At 37.2% G+C, this 15,753-nt stretch overlaps 1 protein-coding gene across 7 annotated transcripts in view; it reads left to right on the top strand.

The window, feature by feature from the left end:
• Positions 1-15,753, top strand: part of EXOC2 (exocyst complex component 2) — a 252,177-nt gene that overhangs the window by 229,080 nt on the left and 7,344 nt on the right. For all 7 annotated transcript variants that reach the window (XM_087858228.1, XM_087858229.1, XM_087858230.1 and 4 more), the window contains 2 exons: positions 2,001-2,123; positions 14,914-14,975. In XM_087858228.1, coding sequence (XP_087714354.1) covers positions 2,001-2,123; positions 14,914-14,975 — 185 coding nt within the window. The remainder of the gene's footprint in view (positions 1-2,000; positions 2,124-14,913; positions 14,976-15,753) is intronic.

The raw sequence follows: 15,753 nt of genomic DNA, 5'->3' as shown, positions 1-15,753 counted from the left end.
CTTGGATTGAAAGGTATGTTAAATCTCTTATCTTGGAAAATTCATTAACCTCTTTTCAACCAGGATACAAATAAGCATTGGTGTTTTATTCATGTAGCAATGTGTTCTTACGTAGAGGCTGGGATTCCAGAAAACTAGACTTGTTAGAAAGATAGGCTGAAAGGGCAGGCTGAGGTTAGGAAGCAGGTGCATGGTTTCCTATCAGCAGCTGACTTAGGTACATTTAGATGTTGATGCCTCTGGTTCTTGCTAAAACTTGCCCTCACTTGAGGCATTATCATCTTAAGCTTTACATTAACCTCCTTTATTAACGTCCTTCTTAGAAGGACTCTTCTAAGGAACATCAAAAGAGGCACGGCTATCATCATTATCACCGCTATGACTGCCTGTTCTATAATTTCACAATCCATTACTCACTGCTTTGCCAGTACTTTCAGAGTTCTTATAGCTCATAGACTGATGGGTGACCAGATAAAATGGGGCCCAGCAAAGAGATTATCATTAGATAATTCCACTGTTGCTTGAGTGCCTTTTAAGCTGTATGTATCTGGGGGCACCTGGGTGGCTCAGCCGTTAAGCTTCTGCCTTCAGCTCAGGTCATGATCCCAGGGTCCTGGGATCGAGCCCTGCATCCCCTGCATCGGGCTTCCTGCTCGGCGGGAAGCCTGCTTCTCCCTCTCACACTCCCCTTGCTTGTGTTCCCTCTCTCGCTGTCTCTCTCTGTCAAATAAATAAATAAAATCTTAAAAAAAAAAAAAAAAAGCTGTATGTATCTGATGGAGGTGTATTTAGTTTATACCACTGTCTTCATCCAAAATTATCAGAAGCTGTCAAGCTAAACTGGAAAAGTATGGATAAGCCAGGCTAAAACCAAAGGAAACAGAGAATGCTACCTTGTTCCTAAATTTGGCTCTAAGTTTGAAACAACTAGAGCCGAAAGAGAAATATAGTATGTTATAGTTTTCATTACTTAATAAAGGAAAATATACACATTCCTCTATAAATATAAAGTTTATATATGATTTAACTCTAGCAAGAATTTATCACATACATTTTTAAATTATTTTTATCATGATTTTATCAAAGATATAAAAATGCTTTCTTATTATGTTAGCTTCCAGTAAAATTAGAGGATAAAATTAAATCATCAGTTAGTGAAAGCATTTCTGTGGTAGATTGGACAGGTGGTAGAGGAATTGCAAAATATGTGGGCATTTTTAATGATGGTGGTGATTCTTAAAGAGGCAGCTTTTATTAATGTTCACTATCAGTAGCCAAGATTTGTATTAGGTTTTTCAAACCCCTTTTTAATTTATCTCAATGACTGAAAGTAGAATTTCATTCATAACGTTTATTATTTAGTATTTCCTACATGATCGTAACTTGACAAATTTATAAATCAGCATAGTAAAACATCACACCACATTATGAAATATAATAGCTCTTAGCCTGAAAATATCAAAATTCAAAGTTGGAAAATAATGTTTTATGTCAAATGAAAGGAAATACATATTAAATTCAGCAAATAGTAAAATTGGGGACTCTGTTGTCCAATACACAATAAAGTGCCCGGTATGATATGGTCTTTGTTTTAATCTAAGAAGAATCTGACCCAGTATGTTTTTCTTTTTTAATTGTGGTAAAAAACTGACACAGTATATTTTTATTTCTATAATTTCCTCTTTAGAAATAATATTTCTTTTTGTGAAAAGGGCAAGAGGAAGAAGAAATCTTTGAAACTATTTTTAGTTTGTCAACATCAGCAGTACCTTCCAGAATTATATTTGCCAATAGATTTTTAAGAGGATTAGTTGTGGCATGAATCACTTAATACAATTTAAGTCTGTATCTTCCTTTCATTCATAATTATGATCCTTTGAAAATATGACTTAGAAGACCTGTGAGTTATTTTGTTTTGTGTATCTTTGTTTTTAACAAATTCAGATCAGGAAATGTTCCCATAATACATCATTTCTTCTTACTTTAAACCCTTCCATCAGGTGTTCACTATTTCTAAGGAATTGGTACCTCGAGTTCTATCCAAGGTGGTGGAAGCAGTTTCTGAAGAGTTAAGTCGACTGATGCAGTGTGTTTCATCCTTCAGCAAAAATGGAGCATTACAGGTACCAAAATAATTCCATGTTGAACTTTATTTTATTTAAAACATATAAATATATTTTTAGTCATCAATCTTATGATATACAGACAGGTTTGGGGGTTTGTTTGTTTGTTTGTTTTTGATGAGTCTGCTGATCGATCCTCTACCATCATATCTTTTATATAAGCCGTACCCATGCATTGTCTACAAGTTTTAGAGTTTCTCTTTCTTTAGAGTAGAGCAAGACCTTAATGACTTGTGAAATTATCTAAATGCAGATTCCTTCTGAAGTTATGTGATTTTTTTTTTTTAGTTTATAACTGTCTTCACTAAATTCAGTTTCACAGGAAATTTTTAGCGACTTAACTTTTAATAAATCTTTTCAAACCATTCAGTGCAGTTTTCATAGAAATGACAACAGTCCCTTTGTTCTCATAATTCATTGGTTTATGTTGTTGTTATTTAAAATACATAATTGTAATAACAAATATATCTTCTATAAACCAGATACTTCTTGGTATGTATATAACCACATTGATAGCAGCCGGGGTATGCACGCATTGGGGAGAGTTTCCTGCTACCTGTGAACTACAGTGGTCTGGAGCGCTACAAATGTGTTTTTTAAAAGTACAGGCAGTTTTGCTTCCAGAGGTGGCTGAGAACGTTTCTGTCAGGCCAACTCCCTACGATAACAGCTATCATCTTGAATAATGTGGGAAAATAAAAAGTATAAAAACAAAAACCTGAAGATACTGGAAGAAATGGCACTTGAGGAATTTTTTACTTTTTACAGATTTTAGCCTGAAGGCAGGCCATGGGATGCCTACAACTTCACAAAACCTGCTATCCTTTTGGCTTGAAGAATAGGCTTCAGGGCAACCACAATTACAGGGAAGTGAGGTATCCCAGAGAGCAGAAAGCAAAAGCCACAAATTTTGTGTATACACTGCCTAAATCACTAGTGGACCCCTAAACTACACATGTGTGGTCAAACTCTACTTCAGCCAGCCCAGTTGGGCCAGAAGAACTGAAGTAAGAATTGAAGTGCCGCCCAAGAGCCAAGAGTTTTCAGTTTGAGTCCAAATAAGTTGATTCCTTGCTAAAACAAAACAAAGATCAGTCCTCTGCAGGGTCATATTATAGAATCCAGAGTCTCCACACGTAATACTGACAGTGTCCAGAAAATAATCCAAATTTACATGAAATGAACAAACAAAATAAAACAAGAAAATATGACCCATTCTCAATAAAAAAGCAATCAACTGAGACTAATCTTGAGATGATGCAGATGTTGGATTTTGAAGACAAGGACTTTAAAGCAGCTGCATTCAGTGATGTAAAGGACAGTGTTCATGCTTATAATGAATGAATAGTTAGGAAATCTCAGCAGAAAAATAGAAACCCCAAAAAAGGAACTAAATGGAAATTCTGGAATGGAAAAATACAATATATGAGTTTTTTGAAGTGTACTAGGTGTGAATAACAGCGGATTAGACAGGACAAAAGAGCAAGTCAATGAATTTATAAAGCAACAGAAATTACCCAATATGAAGAACAGAGAAAAGAATCATTGGGGAAAAAAATAAATAGAATTTCAGAGACCTCTAGGACAACGTCAAAAAGTCTAGCATACATGTAATTTGATTTCCAGAAGAGTCAGAATAGCTAATCAGTACATGAAAGGATGGTCAGCATCATTAGTTATCAGAGAAATGAAAATTAACACTACAATAACATACCATTACACATCCACAGAAGGAAGAAAATTAAAGACTTAAATATCAAGTGTTGGCAAGACTGAAGAGAAACTAGAGGTTTTGCGTGTTGTTGGGGCGTAAAATAGTACATGACAAGAAAAGCTCTTTTTTTTTTTTAAAGGAAGAAAAACTAAATATACCCTATGACCCAGCCATTCCAATCCTAGGTATTTAACCAAGAGGACTGAAAACATAATGGCCAAAAGCTGGAAATAGCCCCGGTATTGATCAGTAGAATAAACAAACTGTGATATGTTCATGTAACCAAATACAATTCAGCATTAAAGCGGACAGATTACTGGTCATTCAGCTGAGTAACGGAAGGCTCATGTCCATGAGACTATGGGCCTCCTAGGAACTGGGCAGTCATTTCTAAGTTGGAAAAGTTCAAATATATCTAACCCCTGCCCCATCTCACCCTCTCCCGTTGGGAATCACTGTATTAGGCTATTTTCTTTTGAGCAGATAACTCAGAAGGATTACAGGTTAACCTGTAATAATCACTTACATAAGGGTCAATGCATCAGGACACCTGGGTGGCTCAGTCTGTTAAGCATCTGCCTTCGGCTCAGGTCGTGATCCCAGGGTCCTGGGATGGAGTCCCGTATCTGGCTACATGCTCAGGAGAGAGCATGCTTCTCCCTCTGCCTGCCGCTCACCCTGCTTGTGTTCTCTCTCCCTCTCTCTCTGACAAATAAAATATATAAAATCTTAAAAAAAAATAAGGGCCAATGCATCAGTCTTCAGAACCTTCCTGAGAGCCAGTTTAGATAGAGTGCAATGACGGTTTGGTGATTTTTAGCTCATCTTTTAACATGACATTTTCTGGTATACAGTTCTTTGTGTATTTTCTAAATAGCCACCACTTTTATAGTTGGCATAATTTATAGATCGATTAAAACACCTATCACTTTGAATAAAGTCTGGGCAGGAAGATTAGTTTTACAGTGATTTAATCCTACAATATTCAACTAAAAGTTCCACCTTATTCTTTCTTTTTGATACTCTCTTTGTAGCTCTGTTTCTGTATATACTACAGTATAAATAATAGAGACAAGCTGCCACATATATACTTTCTAGTTACAGACTATTTTCTAGGCTTCTAAGGCACTGAAAAATGAAACCAAACAGCTACCTTCCAAACAGAAGAAGTTTCACTAGATCGGTTACAGAATTTCTAATTAACTCTTATTTAACAGACTAGCCATGTCTGTTATCATCGTTTTATGCTTTATGCATTCCTGCAGAAGAAAGGCTGTCTCTTTTAGACTCCTGAGCATCACACGTACGGTGGGTACCGGAGTCAAAGGTAGAGAGTATATGCTATGGGCTTCCTCACTCAGAGCCTCTTCAGGAGCTCTGAAGACAATTGATCTGTATGTAAAGTCTCACTTTTTCAAGCTTGCAAAGAAGTTTAAGCTTTAGGTTACCTTTTTTTATTCTTAAAAGTTTTATGCAGCTATTAACTTACCTGCTGTAAGGATTGTCTGCAAGGTAAAAAGTGTACACAATTAAGTGATTTTTTTTTTTACTATGTCGACAGAGTTGTGCAGCCATCAACATAATCACCTTTAGAATATTGCACCCTAGAAAGAAACCTTGGACCCATTAGCAGCCACTCTCCATTGTCCTTCCAGCCTCCCTCTCAGCCACAGACAAGCAATATTCTGCTTTCTGTCTCCATGATTTTCTTTTTTCTTTTTCATTTCTTTTCTTTTTTCTTTTCTTTCTTTTCATTTTTTCCCTCCCTCCCTCTCTCTATTCCTTCCTTCCTTCCTTCCTTCCTTCCTCTTTTTTAACGATTTATTTATTTGAGAGAGAGAGCATGAGCAGGGGGAGGGGCAGGGGGAGAGGGACAAACAGACTCCCGGCTGAGCAGGGAGCCCCGTGTGGGGCTCGATGCCAGGACCCTGAGATCATGACCTGAACCGAAGTCACCCAGGTGCCCCTCCATGATTTTCTATCCCTATGGTTTGCCTCTTCTGAAACTTTCATATAAATGGACCATATGAATATGGCTTTTTGTGACTGGCTGCTTTTGCTTATTAGCATAATGTTTGCAAGGTTCATATAGGTTGTAACATGTATGAGTACTACATTTCGTTTAATGATTGGATAATATTTCATTGTATAAATATACCACATTTTCTTTATCTGCTCTTCATTTGATGGACATTCATGTTTCTACTTTTTACCTCATAAGATCATTCACATACAAGTTTTTATATGTTTTATTTCTCTTTAATTTAATTCTCTTGGGTATAAGCTTAGAAGGGAAGTTGCTAGATCAAATGGTTACCCTGTGTTTAATCTTTTGATGAACTTCCAGACTTTTTAAACTGACTGTTCCATTTTACTTTCCTAACAGTAATGTATAAAGATTCCAATTTCTCCACATCCTCGCCAATACTTGTTACTATCTGTCGTACTGATTCTAGCCATCTTAGTGTGTGTGAAGTGGTATCTCATTCTGTGGGTTTTTTACTTTCTTGAAGCTATAGGTTGCAGCACCTAAGTTTTTAATTTTGATGAAGTCTAGTTTATCAGTTTTTTTCTTCTGTTGCTTTTACTTTTTTTTAAGTTTTTATTTTAATTCCAGTATAATAACGTGCAGTGTTATATTAGTTGCAGGTGTACAATGTAGTGATTCAGCACTTCCCTACAATACTCAGTGCTCACGATGACAAGTACACTCTTTAATCCCCATCACCTATTTAAACTTCCCTCACCTCCCCCCCTCTGGTAACCAGCAGTCTGTTCTCATACATAACAGTCTATTTCTTGGCTTTTCTCTCTTTTTTTCCCTTTGTTCCTTTGTTTTGTTTCTTAAATTCCATATATGAGTGAAATCATATGGCATTTGTCTTTCTCTGACTTATTTTACTTTACATAATACTTCCAGCTCTGTCCCTGTCATTGCAAATGAGAAGAAATCATTCATTTTTGTGGCTGAGTAATATTTCATTTGTGTGTGTGTGTGTGTGTGTGTGTGTGTGTGTGTGTGTGTGTGTGTGTTTGTGTGTATGTGTATACACCCCACATCTTTTTTATCCATTCATCAATTGATGGACACTTGGGCTACTTCTATAGTTTGGCTATTTTAAATAATGCCGCAGTAAACATCTATCTCTTTATTAGTGTTTTTGTATTCTTTGGGTAAATACCCAGTAGTGCAATTGCTGGATCTTAGGGTAGTTCTATTTTTAACTTTTTGAAGAACCTCCATACTGTTTTCCACAGTGGCTGCACCAGTAAACATTCCCACCAGCAGTGCAAGAGGGCTCCTTTTTCTATATCTGTCATTGTGTTGTTGATTTTAGCCATTCTGACAGGTGTGAGGTGATATCTCGCTGTGAGGTTTTGATTTCCACTTCCCTGGTGATGAGTGATGTTAAGCATCTTTTCATGTGCCTATTGGCCATATCTATGTCTTCTTTGGAAAAATGTCTGTTCATGTCTTTAATTAGATTATTTGGTATTTGGGTGTTGAGTTGTATAAGTTCTTTATAGATTTTGGATACTAACCCTTTATCACATACGTCATTGCAAATATCTTCTCCCATCCTGTAGGTTGTGTTTTAATTTTGTTAATTGTTGCCTTCACTGTGTAGAAGCTTTTTTATTTTGGTGTAGTCCCAATAGTTTATTTTCTTCTTGTTTCCCTTGCCTCAGGAGACCTATGTAGAAAAAGTGTACTACTGCTGATGTCGAAGTTACTGACTGTGTTCTCTTCTAGGATTTTTATGGTTTTAGGTCTTTAATCCATTTTTATTTTTGTGTATGGTATAAGAAAGTGGTCCAGTTTCATTCTTTTGCATGTTGCTGTCCAGTTTTCCCAACACCATTTGTTGAAGAGACTTTTTCACATTGGATATTCTTTTCTGCTTTGTTGAAGATTAATTGACCATATAGATGTGGGGTTTTTTTCTGGGTTTTGTATTCTGTTCTATGATCTATATGTCTGTTTTTATACCAGTACCATACTGTGTGGATCACTACAGCTTCGTAATATAACTTGAAGTCTGGAATTTTGATGCCTCCAGCTTTGCTTTTCTTTTTCAAGATTGCTTTGACTATTTGAGCTGTTCTGTGATTCCATACAAATCTTAGGATTATTTGTTCTAGCCCTGTGAAAAATGCTATTGGTATTTGATAGGGATTGCATTAAATGTGTAGATTGTTTGGATAATATAAATGTCATGGAATGTATTTCCATTTCTTTGTGTCATCTTTAATTTCTTGTATCATTGTTTTCTAGTTTTAAGAGTACAGGTCTTTCACCTCTTTGGTTAGGTCTATTCCTAGATATCTTATTATTTTGGGTGCAGTTGTAAATGGTATCAATTCCTTGATTTCCCTTTCTGCTGCTTCATTATCAGTATATAGAAATGCAGCAGATTTCCGTACCTTGATTTTGTACCCTCCACTTTACTGAATTTGTCTATCAGTCTAGCAGTTTTGTGGTGAAGTCTTTCAGGTTTTCTATATATAGTATCGCATATCATATCATTTGCAAATAGTGAAACTTTTGCTTCTTCCTTATGGATTTAGATGACTTTTATTTCTATTTGTTGTCTGGTTGCTGTGGCTAGGACTTCCAGTACTATGTCGAATGAAAGTGGTGAGAATCGACATCCTTGTCTTGTTCCCAACCTTAGAAGAAACTTTCTCAGTTTTTCCCCCTTGATGATGATGTTAGCTGTGGGTTTTTTTATATATGGCCTTTATTATGTTGAGATATGTTCCCTCTAAACCTACTTTGTTGAAGGTTTTTATCATGAATGGAAATTGAACTTTGTCACTTGCTTTTTCTATCTCTATTGAAATGATCATATGGTTCTTATCCTTTCTCTTATTGATGTGATGTATTGTGTTGATTTGCGAATATTGAACCACCCTGGCAACCCAGGAATAAATCTCACTTGATCATCATGAGTGACTTTTTTAATGTATTGTTGGATTCTGTTTGCCAGTATTTTGTTGCAGATTTCTGCATGTATGTTCATCGGAGATATTGGCCTGTAGTTCTCTTTAGTCATGTCTTTATCTGGTGTTGGTTTAAAGGTAATGCTGGCCTCATAAATGAATTTGGAAGTTTTCCTTCTTTTTCTGTTTTTTGAAATAGTCTGAGAAGAACAGGTATTAACTCTTCCTTAAATGTTTGGTAGAATTCATCTGTGAAGCCATCTGGTACTGGGCTTTTGCTTTTTGGGAGTTGTTTCAGTTTTGGTAGTTTATATGTTTCTAGGAATTTATCCATTCCTTCCAGGTTCATAATATTCTAATTGTTTGTATTTCTGTGCGATTGGTTATTTCTTATTTGTGATTTTATTTATTTGAGTCCTCTCTTTTTTTGTTGATAAGTCTGTTTTATTGAGTTTTTCAGAGAACCAGCTCCTGGTGTCATTGATCTGTTCTATTGTTTTTTTAGTTTCTGTATCATTCATTTCTTCTCTAGTCTTTATTATTTCCTTCCTTCTGCTGGTTTTAGGTTTTGTTCGTTGTTCTTTTTCTAACTCCTTTATGGTAGGTGGGTTTTTGAGATTTTTCTTGCTTCTTGAAGTAGGCCTGTATTGCTGTATACTTCCCTCTTAGGACCACTTTTGCTTCATCCCAGGGATTTTGTCTCATTGTGTTTTCATTTTCATTTGTTTCTGTGTACTTTTTTACTTCTTTGATTTCCTGGTTGACCCATTCATTGTTTAGTCGCATATTATTTAACCCCATATATTTGTGTTATTTCCAGATTTTTTCTTGTGGTTGACTTCTAGTTTCATTGTATTGTGGTCAGAAAAGATGCGTCATATGACTTTGGTCTTTTTTAATTTGTTGAAGCTTGTTTTGTGGGCTAATATGTGATCTGTTCTGGAGAATGTTCCATGTGCACTTGAAAAGAATGTCTACTCTGCTGTTAAATCCATCTCGTCCAGTGTGTCATTCAAAGCCATTGTTTCCTTGTTGATTTACTATTTAGATGGTCTGTCCATTGATGTAAATGGGGTGTTAAAGTCCCCTACTGTTACTATATCATTATCAATTAGTTTTTTATGTTTGTTATTAATTGTTTTATGTATTTGGGTGCTCCCATGTTGGGTGCGTAGATACATAGAATTATTATATCTTCTTGTCGGATTATCTCCTCTATTAGCATATAGTGTCCTTCTTTGTCTCTTGTTACAGTGTTTGTCTTAAAATCTGTTTTTGTCTGAAATAAGTATTGCTATACTGGCTTTTTTTTTTTTGACATCCACATACATGATAAATGTTTCTCTGTCCCCTCCCTTCCAATTTGCAAGTGTCTCTAGGTCTAAAATGAGGCAGCATATAGATGGGTCTTGCTTTTTTTAATCAATTTTGTCACCCTGTGTCTTTTTATTGGAGCATTTAGTCCATTTACATTCAAAGTAATTATTGATAGATATGTATTTATTGACATTTTATTGTTTTGTGGTTGTTTCTGAAGATTTTGTCTGACTCTTGTCTTTCTTTCATGGTTTGCTGGTTTTCTTTAGTGATGTAATTGGATTTCTTTTTCTTTATTCTTTGCATATTTATTCATGCTTTTTGAGTTATGGTTACCGTTATGTTTTATATAACATCTTGTGCATATAGCAATTTATATTGAGTTGATGGTCATTTAAGTTTGAACCCATTATTTACTCCTCCCCATATTTTAGGTATGTGGTGTCATATGTCACATCCTTTTTTTATTTTTGATGAGTTCATTGACTGATTTTTTTACAGAATTATTCATTTTTACTGCTTTTGTGTTTCCTACCTTCACACCATCACTTTTGGTCTCTCCTTTCCACTCAGAGTCTCTTTAACTATTTCTTGCATGGCTGGTTTAGTGGTCATGAACTCCTTCAGTTTTTCTTTGTCTGGGAAACTCCTTCTCTCTCCCCTATTCTGAATGATAGGTTTGCTGGATAGAATATTGTTGGCTGCAGGGATGCCTGGGTAGCGCAGTCGTTAGGCGTCTGCCTTCGGCTCAGGGCGTGATCCCAGCGTTGCGGGATCAAGTCCCACATCGGGCTCCTCCGCTGGGAGCCTGCTTCTTCCTTTCCCACTCCCCCTGCTTGTGTTCCCTCTCTCGCTGGCTATCTCTGTCAAATAAATAAATAAATAATCTTAAAAAAAAAAAAAAGAATATTGTTGGCTGCAGATTTTTCCCATTTCGCACTTTGAACATATCGTACCACTGCCTTCTAGCCTGCCACATTTCTTTTTTTTTTTTTTTTCAGATTTTATTTATTTATTTAAGAGAGAGAAAGAGAACATGAGTGGCGGGGGTGGGCGGTGGACAGAGGGAGAATCAGACTCCCTGCAGAGCAGGGAGCCTGACATGGGCCTCAGTCCCAGGACCCTGAGATCATGACCTGGGCAGAAGGCAGACACTTAACTGATTAAGCCACCCAGGTGCCCCTAGCCTGCCACACTTCTGCTGAAAAGTCCCCTGCTAGGGGCGCCTGGGTGGCACAGCGGTTAAGCGTCTGCCTTCGGCTCAGGGCGTGATCCCGGCGATCTGGGATCGAGCCCCACATCAAGCTCTTCTGCTGTGAGCCTGGTTCTTCCTCTCCCACTCCCCCTGCTTGTGTTCCCTCTCTCACTGGCTGTCTCTATCTCTGTCAAATAAATAAAATCTTTAAAAAAAAAAAAAAAAAAGTCCCCTGCTAGCCTTATGGGTTTCCCTTGTATGTTACTGTCTTCTTTTGTCTTGATGCTTTTAAATTTTTTTTCTTTATCACTATATTTTGCCAATTTAATTACAACGTATCTTGGTGTGGGTCTGCTTTTCTTGATTTTGTTTTGCGTTCTCTGTGCCTCTTGGATCTGGATATCTGTTTCCTTCCCCAGATTAGGGAAGTTTTCAGCTACTACTTCTTCAAATAAATTTTCTGCTCCCTTTTCTCTCTGTCTTCTTCTTGGTCTCCTATAATAAAATGTTATTATGTTTGATGAGTCACGGAGTTTCCTAAGTCTGTTCTCATTTTGCATAATTCCCTTTCTCTTTTTGTTCAGCTTGGTTATTTTACATTACTCTGACTTCTAATTCATTAATTCATTCCTGTGCTTCTTCCGGCCTACTGTTCATTCCATCAAGCATGTTTCTAATCTCATCTATTGCAGGATTTGTTTTCCTTATATGTATTAGCCTCTCACCCTTCTCTGTAACTGCAGCTCCTTCCCCACTGCAGCAGCCATGATATGTCTCCAAAACCACATCTGACTGGTTCTTTTTTATCTTTGTGTTAAGTATCTTACTGATACCTTCCACTTTCTTCTCAAGTCCGGTGAGTATCCTTATGATCATTGCTTTAAATACTCAATCAGGCATGTTACTTATGTCTGTTTTGCTTAGACCTCCAGCCGTGGCCTTGTCCTGTTCTTTCATTTGTGACAAATTTCTCAGTGTTGTAATTTTTTCTAAGTCTCTGTGCCTATTTCTCTGTTAGGAAAGTAAGCTATGTTTCCTGTTCTTGAGGGTAATGGCCTAATGTAGAAGAGGACCTATAGTGCCCTGCTTTGTAGTGTCTCCTGTTCCAGGGCCTGGCATTTCCAGGAGTGTCTCCAGGATGTGCTGCATGTGATCTGTTTTGTCCTGGCTGCTTTATCCTTCAGACCAGTTGTCTGCAGTGGCTCTTTTTTGCTGGTTATGGGCAGTGTGTGGTCCCTGGCCTGAATGTGGCACATTTTAGCTAGGTATACTCTTGCCTGCTTATGAACTGAGTCCTGTTGCCACCGCTGCCAGAACTGAGGCTGTGCAAAACTCCCAGGTGGCGAGACATGGTGTTGGCTGAGGTTTGAGCCAGTATTCTCAGGGAGGAGACCCACCACACTGGGACTAAAGCAAGCATGACTGGGAAGGGTGGGTCCACAGGAATGTGGGGGAGAGGGCTTGTTGTAAGCAAGTTAGGTAGTGAGTGTGGTGCTATGCTTGTTCCCACAGGCAGTCCTGTGTTTATGCTGAAGGGCAGAGGACGGAAATGGCACATGCCAGTTGCTTTGTTCCCTCGAGGGGTGTATTTCGAACACTCTCTCTCTCTGGGACACACTCCAAGTGAGCAAATAGCCTCCCCACTGTGTGCCCCAGGTGCTCTTCAGATGACTGTTTCCAGGCTATATCCAGGTTTGCCAGCCTTCTCTCCAAGAGCAGCATAATGCCCTGCAGAGTTTTTTCAGCCAAGTCCACTGACCTTTGAAACTCCAGGCTTCCCACCCTGCTGGTTACAAAAACTTATAAAATTTGGTCCCTCTTGCTTTCCAAGCCAATTGCTATGAGGATTCATTTTCCTCATATGTACTAGTCTGTCTCTTGTCCTTCTCTGCATCTGTGGCTCCCTCCCCACTGCAGCAGCCATGCTCTGTCTCCAAAACCGCATCTCTGCACTTCCTACCTTTTTCAGTGTGGCCTCTTCCCTACCTTTAGTTGTAGAGTTTGTTCTGCCAGTCATTAGGTTAATTTCTGGGGTATTTGATTTGATAGTTATCTATGTATTCATATGATAGGTGAGCCTAGGGTCCTCCTACTCTGCTGCCAGGCTTTAAGACTTACTAGTTGCAAGGGCTCATGAAATTTGGGCCCTCTCACTTTGCAAGCCAATTGCTGTGGGGCTTTATTTTCCCTCTGTACTCCTCTGTGTGCTAGTCTGTTTCTCTTTCTTCTCTGTGGCCATGGTGGCCATAATCTGTTTGTCTCCCAAACCACATTTCCATACTTCCTAACTTCTTTGGTGTGGTCTCTTCTCTACCTTTATTTTTGGAGTTTGTTCTGCCAGTCTTCAGGTCAATTTCTGGAGTATTTAGGGTGATTTGATAGTTATCAAGTTGTATTGTGGAATAAGGTGAGCCCAGGGTCTTCCTACTCTGCTGCCATCTTCCTCTCCTTCTTTGTTGCTTGTACTTTTGATATAATGTCTAAGAAGGCTTGCCTAGCCCAGAATTACAAAGATTTACTACTGTTTCATAGGTCTGTCCCTTAACATTTATATCTATGATCCATTTTGAGTTAATTTTTGTGTTAAGGAAGGGATCCAAGTTCAGTCTTTTGCATATGGAAATCCAGTTGTCCCAGCACCATTTGTTGAAGAAACTGTTCTTTCCCCATTGAATGGTCTCAGCACCCTTTTCAAAATCCATTGATCATAAGGTTTATTTCTAGACACTCAGTCCTATTCTACTGATCTGTATTTCTGTCCATATAGCAGTGCCATGCTATCTTAATGATTATAGATTTATAGAAAGTTTTGATGTCAGAAAGTGTTTCTCTATCTGTGTTATTCTTTTTCAATATGGTTTTGTCTGTTTAGATCAACTTGTCAATTTTTATAAAAAACAATCACTAAACAAAAGCCAGCTGTGATTTTAATAGACATTGCATTAAATCTGCAGAGCTTTATTTTAACTTTTGAGATTAAAGTCAGTATGCTGGTGATGCGTAGTAAGGAGGGCACGTATTGCACGGTGCACTGGGTGTTATACGCAAGTAATGAATCATGGAACTTTACATCAAAAACTAGGGATGTACTGTATGGTGACTAACATAATAAAAAATTATTATAAAAATAAATATATAAGAAATAAAGTCAGTATGCCCAAAAGGGCATAGGTATAAGGAAGTAAGCCAATCCATTTTCTTAAATCTGTTGTGTGGGGCAATAATCTAGGGACAGTGTTTCAAATTTTGCTTCTTCTCTCAAACAGACTAAAGGCAAAATTACTGGTTAGGTAGTAAATACAGCTTTCTGGAAAATCCTTGCATAGGTTGAACCTTTTTGTAACAAGATATCTGACTCCCTGCCTTCACACAGTCATACTCGACTCTAAATTAATTTCCAGTAAAAGAATATTTTGTCATAGCTGATTTCTTTGGAGTGTTTTAGAAAGTCTGTTCATAATTAATAGTCACCATGTCAGGTGGGGGATAACTACATGTCAGTGGTCTTCTGTCAACCCTGTTCTACAGTAAGCAGGAGGGAGACTGTCCGCTCATCACTTGTTTCAATTTAATAATTGATGCAGTTTCCTATGGTCACTTTGTCCTTTTCTCATGTTTAGGCACGGCTTGAAATCTGTGCTTTGAGGGATACTGTGGCTGTTCACCTGACGCCTGAAAGCAAGTGAGATGCTAAATGTTTTTGTTCTGAGTACTTCATTAAAAAAAAAGTTATACACAACTACTGAATCATGGAACACTACATCAAAAACTTATGATGTACTATATGCTGGCTAACTGAACATAATAAAAAAAATTAAATAAAGCTTATTAGTATATAAAATCCTTTGTAAAGTTAACTGATCAGACTGAGTGCTCATGATTGTGATGTGATAAAGTTTATATATGATAAATTTTTTAGCTAAAAAGCATAAAAAGCCAAAGACTCCAAATACTGGTTCTTTGTAGCATAATATAAAGGAAAAAAGATTTAATATGATTTTATGTTTTTCATTCAGTAAGAAAAATCTTAATCTCATAAATGATGTATCAGAGCATTATATACTTCTTGAAAAAAGGAGAAAATAAGAATTGAGTCTTAATCTATTCATAGCAGATTCTGAGGGACAGTTTAAGCATTGTAAATATCAGCATAAGAGGAAGCCTTGTGGTTTCTCTACAAAATTTTGTAGTGGAAATTTGATGATAGTTTTTAGCTGTTTTGAATGAAAGTCAGGATTTCCTATCATCGAAATATCAGTAGGTGAACTGAAACATCACTAACTACTTGCCTATACAAAATTGTTTACTCCATTGCCAATAGTACCTAGGAAATACTGGGTTATATTGTTAATGTGCCAGAGAATCCAAGTAGTATACAAGTGAAATTTTTAAGGACACTTTGTGTGATATACTTATTCATTTCCAGCTGTTTATGACATGGCTTATGCCATCAATTTTAC

This window comes from Ursus americanus, chromosome 32 (assembly GCF_024610735.1).
Source record: "Ursus americanus isolate L20-20 chromosome 32, mUrsAme1.1.p, whole genome shotgun sequence".
Lineage (NCBI taxonomy): Eukaryota > Metazoa > Chordata > Mammalia > Carnivora > Ursidae > Ursus > Ursus americanus.
This window is presented reverse-complemented; position numbering and strand designations above follow the sequence as displayed.